General features: G+C 26.1%; 2 protein-coding genes across 2 annotated transcripts; one reads left to right on the top strand and one right to left on the bottom strand.

The window, feature by feature from the left end:
* The first annotated feature begins 1503 nt into the window (after positions 1-1503).
* On the top strand, positions 1504-5836 carry Hsc70-4 (heat shock protein cognate 4). Its single transcript, NM_001160050.1, is given in 3 exon segments — positions 1504-1596; positions 1710-1924; positions 3717-5836. Coding segments are annotated over 2 exon segments (1977 nt in total). The 5' UTR covers positions 1504-1596; positions 1710-1719; the 3' UTR covers positions 5489-5836.
* Positions 5837-6453: 617 nt separating this feature from the next.
* LOC409417 (RING finger protein 10) lies at positions 6454-10340 on the bottom strand. Its single transcript, XM_392932.7, has 12 exons — positions 10271-10340; positions 9681-9853; positions 9377-9603; positions 9162-9252; positions 8877-9061; positions 8588-8780; positions 8370-8504; positions 8067-8271; positions 7702-7953; positions 7456-7630; positions 6952-7286; positions 6454-6804 (listed from the first exon to the last, which is right to left on the bottom strand). Exons 1-12 carry the CDS (start codon positions 10338-10340, stop codon positions 6758-6760), a joined length of 2088 nt encoding a protein of 695 aa, XP_392932.3. The 3' UTR covers positions 6454-6757.
* Positions 10341-10604: the final 264 nt, after the last annotated feature.

Below are 10604 nucleotides of genomic sequence, written 5' to 3'. Positions count from 1 at the left end.
ACTACTGCAATGCTTATGATCATCGATTTTCTACATTGTGCTTTGTCGCATAGATTGTACCGCCAAAAGTAATTTTAATAATATTCAATGAATTTATACAATATCTTGACAAATTAGAACTCATAAATATCATTTTTATCGTAATATTGCGATTAAATACATTTCAATATAATTGATATCGATAAATAAATTTTACATATGATTTTTACATAATTTTATATTTTTATATTATTAAATGAAATTAAATTTCTTATATAAAAATCAAATACTTATATTATATTATAAAATATTTTATAATATAACTTTTTTAATATATATTTTCTATAAAATAAAATTTTATATATTAATTTTTTGATATGTTTTTCGTAAATAAATTAAAGTATACAATAAAAACAATTTTTTTTACATTTATTTTATTGCTTCTACTTTTTAAACTTTTTTAATATATAATTTTTAATTAATCTTTGTATTAAAATGTTATATATACATATATGTACATATGTAAGTTATATATATATGCGTCACAATTGACGCAAAATGTACATGTCATGTTCTTTATATACGCATATAAATTTCAAAAAAATTTATAATTTTATTGCATAGTAAAAGATAGAAAATTTTATATAAATAAATTTTTTCTGTTTTTAATTCTATGCTATTTTAAATAAAATCTGATAATACATTTCTTATTATTTAAATACTATTAAATAATAAAAATTTTGATTTCGATTTAAATACTTTACATATCTATTTAAAAATATCTCTATATATTTTTTCTTTTTTATGAATCATATAAAATCTTTATAGGACATTTCATTATTACGTTTGTGATATATTGTTATGATTCATTGATATTACTTTTATGTCAATTATTTTATGTATTTACTATTATTAAATCTACTGTTATAAAAAAAAAATGTCGATTTTTTAATGATAATATGTAAAAAAAGTAATTATTTTACTTATATTAAAAATTACATCATTAAAAATTGAACACGTGTATTATAAAGGTTATAGATATTACAAGAATTATGGGACCTTGAAAACGTGCGATTCATAGCCAAGCATAGATATAAATTTTATATATGCATACATCTGTATGTGTAACTACACACCTTCTAGAATTAAGTAGTAACTAGATTTTTTTAACGTTCTTTATGATCCACTTCTGTATTATTTATTGTTCCAGCCAAAAATTATATAAAAAATTATTTTATTTGAATGTTAATAATATAAAAAATAATTTCAAAAGTTTAAAATAATTTTTATCAAAGAATGAGATTTTTAAATATTTTTATATATAAAATACGTTAGGATCGATCGATAACCAAATAAAATACCACTATTGATACACGTAGTTCGTGGCGTGTATCCAGTAATCATTGAAATCTAACAGAAACTAGTTTCTGATTGGTTGATAGAATGTGCTAGAGTAGGAAGAACATTCCAGAAGCGTCCTCTGGGAAGGTAATATATACAGAGAGCCGGATGCGGGCTCTTCACTCACGTTGCGAATCGTCAATCGAAGAACTTCTTCTCTGTCCTACGAAGCGATTTTTACAAAGCGAATTTTTACCAAGCGAACAAAGAAGAAAGGTGTGTTCCCATTACCTTTGTTTGACATCTATAATATTTGATACAACATTCATATTGGAAATAATCTTGAATTTTTTTTTTTATTATTAAATTTTTATTTCATATTTTTACAGAAAAGCAAAAATGGCTAAAGCACCTGCAGTTGGTATTGATCTTGGCACTACTTATTCCTGTGTTGGTGTATTCCAGCATGGAAAAGTAGAAATCATCGCTAATGATCAAGGAAATCGTACAACACCTAGCTATGTTGCATTTACGGAAACTGAACGATTAATCGGCGATGCTGCCAAGAACCAAGTTGCCATGAACCCCAACAACACCATTTTCGGTAAGTATATTATTCTCAAAGTATTTTTTTATTTACATTGAATTATTATATTTTCTATGAATTTGCTTGATCTTTTTATAGTATTAAAAATTTATATTTTATATTCTTTATTAGTATATAATTAGTTTATAATTAGAAATTATATTATTTAAATTTTTTTTATTGATATATTTATAAAATTATTATTCAATAAAATTTAAAAAATTTTTTTATAATTTATAAAATTTATAAAATTTATAAAATTTTAAATTTAAAATAATTACAAAAATAAATTTGTTTTGAAATCTTAGATTAATAATTACTGTGATCGTTACTATTATTACTATGATCTAATTTACAATAAAAATTTTACAAAGTTAACATGAAAATTGGTTATTATAGATATAAATTCTTAAAATATAAATGATTTCTTTAATTTTATAATAATAATTTAACAAAAAAGTTTGTAGTATTGTTTTTTAAATTAAAGCATTATTAATGTTTAGTTTCTAAAAACAATTTCTAAATTATTTTAATTGATTTTTTCATCATTATTTTAATATTTCATTTTTATGAATTAATATTTTACACAAATTTTTCAAAATGAATTTATAAATACTAATGAAAATTTTCTGAATACATAAATGATGAAATCAATATATATATTGGAAATATGTAGTAGTATCTATTATATGTTGGCTGATAAGTCTGTGAATAAGGGCGCTGAGCCATTTGCCTCACTAAATGTTGATATATATTATTGGTAGTAGTAATAAGTAAATTCAGTCAATTATAAATTATAAAAATTTGTGACTCGACTATATGTTTGTGTAAGTTGATTTATTTCATTAGACCTTATATTTTTTTTGATGTCACTTATCAGCAATGTATAATGTATGCAAGCGCAGTTATAAAAATTTCTATCATAATAACTAAAGGACGCCATATTAAGTATATATCCTCCGGTTATCGTAATATTTCATTTTAAAAAGACTCTTCCTTATTAGAAATCAAAAATATGTATTATATTGATTTCAATAACATATTTGAAAATATACATAATATGTCCAAAAGATTTTTTTTTATTTCATAAAAATTATAAATAATGCTTAATATAAAAAATGATATAAATAAATATTAAATATCCTAAATTTATTAAAAAAAGATTAAAATAAGTAAAAAATAAAATATATTCTTTTGAAAAAAATTAATATAATATACATTTTTCGATAATTTTTTATTTCCTTTTAAAATTTTTTTGTAAATATTTTTCATTTATGAAGGAAATATAATAGAAAATAATTAACTATATAAGATGTGTTATATATATCTAATATATTATTATTATCATATATTAATATATTATAATTATTTAATATAATTATAATGTTTTAATATGTGGATTAATTTAATGCACAAAATGATTTAAAAAAACTGAATTTTTTACTATTGTAAATTATTCCAAATCATACAAAAACTGAAAATTAGTATTACATATTTTCCTACGAAAATTATTTAATTTAATATCATGTCATATTTATAGATAATCAGAAAATCGATTTATATCGATCGCTTACGTTTGTATATTGCAAATTATATGATTAAAATATGTTGGTTGACATTTTATCAATAAGAATATATTATTTATTTCTCAAATTTTTATAAATTTGAATGATATTTCATATAAAATTACAAATCAAAAATATTTTAAATATAATATATATAATGTAATTAATATATTATAATATTAATATATTAATATAATGTAATTAAAAGTTTAATGATAAATTTATTTCATTGTATTTGTTTTTAGATGCCAAACGTCTTATTGGTCGTCGTTTTGAAGATCCCACTGTTCAGGCTGATATGAAGCATTGGCCCTTTACTGTTGTAAATGATGGTGGCAAGCCTAAAATTCAAGTATATTACAAAGGAGAGGCGAAGACTTTCTTCCCCGAAGAAGTGAGTTCAATGGTCCTGGTAAAGATGAAGGAAACAGCTGAAGCATATCTGGGAAAAACTGTCAGTAATGCCGTGATCACTGTACCTGCTTACTTCAACGACTCGCAGCGTCAGGCAACTAAGGACGCTGGTACCATCTCGGGCTTAAATGTTTTACGTATTATTAACGAGCCCACCGCTGCTGCCATTGCTTATGGCTTGGATAAAAAAACTACCAGCGAACGCAACGTCCTTATCTTTGATCTTGGTGGTGGCACCTTTGATGTCTCAATTCTGACCATTGAAGATGGCATTTTCGAGGTCAAGTCAACAGCAGGAGATACCCATCTTGGCGGCGAAGATTTTGATAACCGTATGGTTAATCACTTTGTACAAGAATTCAAACGGAAATATAAAAAAGATTTAACTGCAAATAAACGCGCTCTTCGTCGTTTGAGAACAGCTTGTGAGCGTGCGAAACGCACTCTGTCTTCGTCTACTCAAGCTAGCATTGAAATTGATTCGCTCTATGAGGGAATCGATTTTTATACATCGATCACCAGAGCTCGATTTGAAGAACTCTGTGCTGATCTCTTCAGAGGAACACTCGAGCCAGTAGAAAAATCATTACGCGATGCTAAAATGGATAAAGCTCAGATTCACGATATCGTTCTGGTTGGTGGATCCACGCGAATTCCTAAGATTCAAAAACTTCTGCAAGACTTCTTCAATGGAAAGGAATTGAATAAATCTATCAATCCTGATGAGGCTGTGGCATATGGAGCTGCTGTGCAAGCTGCCATTCTTCATGGTGATAAATCTGAAGAAGTACAAGATCTATTACTTCTTGATGTAACACCTCTATCTCTTGGTATTGAAACTGCTGGTGGTGTTATGACTGCTCTTATTAAGAGAAATACTACCATTCCAACAAAGCAAACTCAAACCTTCACTACATATGCTGATAATCAACCAGGTGTATTGATTCAAGTCTATGAAGGAGAACGTGCTATGACGAAAGATAACAATCTGTTAGGTAAATTTGAGCTCAGCGGCATTCCTCCAGCTCCTCGAGGAGTTCCTCAAATTGAAGTCACCTTTGATATCGATGCCAATGGTATTCTCAATGTCTCTGCAGTTGATAAATCTACTGGTAAAGAGAACAAAATCACTATTACCAACGATAAAGGTCGTCTCAGCAAAGAAGATATCGAAAGGATGGTCAACGAAGCTGAGAAATATCGTAGCGAAGACGAAAAACAAAAAGAAACTATCGCTGCTAAGAATGGTCTTGAGTCTTACTGCTTCAACATGAAGAGTACAGTGGAAGACGAGAAGTTGAAGGATAAAATCAGCGCCAGTGACAAACAAGTTGTACTGGATAAATGCAACGATATCATTAAATGGCTCGATGCTAACCAATTAGCTGATAAAGAAGAATACGAACATAAACAGAAAGAATTAGAAGCTATATGCAATCCTATTGTCACAAAATTGTATCAGGGCACTGGTGGGATGCCTGGTGGGATGCCTGGTGGGATGCCTGGTGGAATGCCTGGTGGAATGCCTGGTGGCTTCCCAGGAGCTGGTGGCGGTGCTCCTGGTGGTGGTGCATCTGGACCTACCATCGAAGAAGTCGATTAAATCGATTACTCGCTTGCCCACTGCCCTCTCCATGATTTACTCCGTTGCAAAGGATAACAACTTCAAGAACATAGAATTAGACAGCTTCGGTCTTTCGTTCCTAAATATATAATTTATCTAGGTTTTATAATTTTTTTTATATCATTGTAAAAATCACTTCTGATTTATTTATTTTGTTCTACTGTAAAACTAGACAAATAATTTATTTCATTAGTAATTTCCTACAGATTATAATAAACGTAAAAAAAAACTATTGTACTTATATTTTGAAAATGTGGATAAAAAAGATCAGTTGTTGGTTTTCTATGTTCAAAAAACTGAAAATATAAAACAATCCCTGAAATACAATTTTTTTATAACTTATTTTCTTACCTTCCTATTAAATTTCAATTTTCATCATCAAATTTATTGAATATATCTAATCAATTGTTTTATGTACCATAATTTTGAATTATTTGAAGTAAGAAAAAGTATTACAATTATTATATTTAAATATGTTAGCGTATTTAATGCGCAATAAATTCTAGATTATTTTATAATAATAAATGTTTGAAATATACTATAAAATTTATAAAATTATATAATAGAACAAAAAAACAATTGTGAATCTATATAGATACATTTAAAACAAACGAATAAGAACGTAAAATGAAAACAAAATTATTCATTCTTGTTTAACAAATGAAAAATTATTCATTCTAATTCAATTTTAATATAAAATATGATTTGAAAATAATTGATTTGATATAAAATATAAAATTGAAAATAAAGAAAAAATGAATATTTCTTTTTTTTTTTTTAAAATTAGTTGAATTTGATAGAAAAAATTATGTTAATTATAATAATTTTAGATCGAAGATGTGTTCAAAATTGTTCAATATACAATAAAATTTTATACATAAATATATATAAATATTATAAAAAAAATTATTTTAGAAGGTATGTATACTTAATAAATTTATATATTTATTTTAATTTTCATGAAATTAAATTTTATTTGCATAACAGACTCAAATTTGTATGTTGCTACAGAAAACATTTTTAATTTGATAATACACTGATAAAAATCAATAATAGATAATATATCATTACATGTTATGATTTGTACTAGAACTTTACAAATTTTCTAATGTATATCCAAATTAATCTGAAATATAACACATGATAGTAAAATAACTCAATTGCAAAATTAAAAAATAACATAGAGTGCGAGAATTAGTATGAAAAAAATTAAGATTGATGTGCCATAGTAGTTGCAAACAATATAGTTCATTTTCCTTTCTTCTTTTTCTTTCGACCTCCATTTTTTTTTGTTTCTGAAAAATGAAATAATTATCATAAATAAATCATTAATACTATAAACTTTCAATTCTGCATTTTATTATAGATAATATACAGATCAATGTACTCTTAAAATACTCTTAAAATATTTTAATAAAGTTAAATTTAATAAAATTACTTACCTAATTTTGTTTGTTCTAAAGCGGCTGCTAAGGCATCGCCAAAACTTTGACTGTGTGATGGTACTGAGACATAATCCTCTTCTTCGGTGTTTTTCGAGGATGATTGAATAGTCATACTAGAATATGGTTTCCCATGATTGGAGTTAATTGATGGCCATATTGTTTGTGATTTTAAACGAGTGCCGGTATTTCGTAACATTTCCGCGAATGATGGTCCCGATTCCTGAGGGATGTCAGTTTGTTTGGATGTAACAATTTCATCAAAAGTGCTTAAAGATGGACTACTAGCTACACTTGAAGTCGTCGTTGATTCTGGTGGTGACGGAACATTTTCTCTACAAATATATTCGCTTAGATTTTTCTATATATTTTGAAACTACTTTCAATTTTTTATAATAATATATGCCAACATATTATTAATAAATATTTTTTAATCTTTAATTAATCAATATATTTGATACTGTATTATTTTTATTTAATAATGAAACAATGAAAACTACATACTCGGAAAATAATAATTCTGGTTGCCATTGAGGAAAATGTCGCTGTGAATCAATGTGTACAATAGGTGTTGGATATCTTCCCATACGTTTATTTTCTTCTTCAGTAATCTTTTTTTCTCTTTTTCTCTCTTCACGTTCTCGTTGTTGTCTACGTTTGTGTCTTAATGCTAATTGATCTACAAAATCATTCATAACATTAAAATGTCCATAAAATGAAAATAAAGTACAAATTTAATTATAAAATTACCTCGAAATGAAAACAAAACTTCTTCTGATACAATAGGCGGTTTTAATTCAATTTCGGCTACCTCGAATTGGCAAGTCAATGGCAGATGACATAAATATCTTAATCTACGCCTTAGATCTTCTGTAAGACTTCCTCCTTCTTTTTCTAAGAGTTTTCCCGTTATAATATGTGGAGAATTTTCAAGATTACCATATTGCATTTCTAACATCTTGACATTCATTGCGTGAAGATATAAATGTTGTCCATCTTCCGCTAAAAATTAATAATATTTTTAATAAGTATATTAAATAGAGAGATAAGAAATAAATTAAATATATTAAATAAAATAAATTAAACTAAAATAAAATTAAAGAAAAAATAAGAACCTTGATAGAAATAAAAGAATTTTGTTATGCCCGAGGTTGATTGAGCGCTGATAAGTGAATTTTCCGTAGATTTTAATATTTCTTCATCTATGTTTTTCACATCTCTTTTTACTATATTTGTTTCTTCATTATCTTGAGATAAACTATTCTCAATATTAATATTTCCAGTTTGTATTTCATTTGTGAAAATGGTTTCTGATTTTACCTATAAAAAAAAAAAGTGTATTTATAGAGAAAGAATTTTATCTACAAATAATTGTTTTTATACTGCCTTAGATTAGAAAAAGATTTAATTAATTTTACTTTTTGTAACAATTCTTCCTCTCTTTTTGAAAGTTCTTCAAGTGCCTGTTCGATATAACAATTTTCTGGAGAATCAGGATTATCAGATAGTTCTAATTGCAATTGAATACGCTCTGATTCAATGATATTCTTCACCTGAATTATAATTTATGATATGAATCATAATTAAATTTTTATAGTTTAATTTTTGGAAATTTTATCTTTTTTTGGGAACTTACATCTTTTGTATTTGCAATAAGAAGTTTTGAATACACTTGATTGCTAATAATATCTGAAACAGGGAAAAAATTTGTTGGATTTTGGATTATAGATCCAACAGGCACTGCAAGCAGAGATCCTTTTTCACGACGCATCAAACGTAAAGTAATAGTATCTCCTAAATTTAATGTACTTTGAGTGACTTCATTAACACTGAAATGGAAAAAAAATAAATAAATAAAAATAAAAAATTTATTAAAATCTTAAAAAAAATTATTTTTTAATGTTATTTGCATTCAAATAAATTACCTTTTTAAATCAGATTTTTGGATAGATTCATAACAAATAGGACATTTACGCCAAGATTTATCAGAAAGTGATAAATAATGAAGGATACAAGGCCAACAATAAACATGACCACAACGTGTCATTTTTCCAGCAACAGGTGAACATAAACATATTGGGCATGACAAGCTTTCAGAACTATGAAGTTTCTAAACAATAGAATATTTACAATTATTATTATTTGTATTCTAAAATAAAATTTAAAAAATTGTTTAAATATATTAAATATAATAATATATTATAATTTACAATTTGTTCTACCCATCTCCAATCAACTAGTATATCAGGATCACTTAGATATAATGAGTAATTCCCATTGGCACTTACAACAAATTGGCAGCTAAAAAATAGTAAATATTAAAATTTATTATTATTAAATTATCTATTCATATTACTTATATTTACTTATATATTCATTTTACTTATATTGTTTATTTCACATTGTTATTAATATTATAATTTACCTGGCTTGTAAAAATTGTTCTTTGTTGTATTTATGCCGCTGTACTGGTGGAAGCCATCTATTACTGTTTCTAGAAAAACCCTTCATTGATTTTCCATGATTCCATGCACCTGAACCACTTTGCATTTCACGTGGTTCATAATGAAAATTCAGCAGATGATTCAAATTCTGCTTTTTACTTCCTTGGACCACTACTGAGCCAGGCTCAGCTAATTCTGTTTGCACTACCTAAAAATTAAAATGTTGAATTTAAATATTAATAATCTTATATATATAAATTAAATATTATTCCAATTGAAATAAACCTTGGTATCCTCCTTTGAACTGCCATGATATTGTCCTTTAGGTTTTGGTCTCTTATCAAAATTTTTTGTTTTCTGTACATTGCACTTCTTTGATTGTTCAAATTTTGAGAAACTGTTAGCACCTGCTGGTTCACGTCGACGTGAGTTTCTTGGAAAAGATTTGTTTGTAACATCTATAAAAATAATAATTTATTATTTTAATTTGTGTCCTAGTTTATTAAGTAATAAAAAAAATTTTGTATTCAATTTATATAAGATAAAATAAAATATTATGGATAAAATACATTAAATTAAACAATATAAAATAATAAGTTTTAAACTTATTACTTTTTAAATAAATAAATTATATAAATTAATTAATTCTATATATTAATTCTATATATTATTATTGAAAATTCATATATAATAATATATAATTAAAAAATATTTTGGCTTATAAATAAATAATTATAAATTAAAAAAAAATTAAAAGAAAACAATTTGAAAAAGTTAAGGTCATAAGATATATAAGTTATTTTTTTTTTGTATTAAGTATACATGTAAGACGTTAGCGAAATGATGACGTCGTTATCGACATTGGGACGACGCACCTTGAGTTTTTTTAGAATCAGCAGGAACCCCCTTTGCAGAGGATTGCGGAAATTTTGTATTTTTTTCCATTTCTGGCACGAATGTATTCGTGCTGAATTCCAGAGTGATTGAGGCTACGGTTTCCTCCGTATGGAGAAATAGTGTATTTCTGCAGGCCCTTCATCTTCTTCAATAAGCCATGTTTCGTTATCGTCAAAGGTGAAGAAAAAATCCTCGAGATGCCGATAATCCACGGCCGATGTAACGATATTAGCTTGACCACAAACACGGGTGTAACAGAGCAAAAGCTCTGCTTCGTTTTTTCGCCGTAAACGACGATTATCCCAATTCCTG

The sequence above is a fragment of the Apis mellifera genome, linkage group LG1 (genome assembly GCF_003254395.2).
Source record: "Apis mellifera strain DH4 linkage group LG1, Amel_HAv3.1, whole genome shotgun sequence".
Lineage (NCBI taxonomy): Eukaryota > Metazoa > Arthropoda > Insecta > Hymenoptera > Apidae > Apis > Apis mellifera.
Note: the sequence above shows the minus strand (reverse complement) of the source record. Positions and strands in the feature narration are given on the sequence as shown.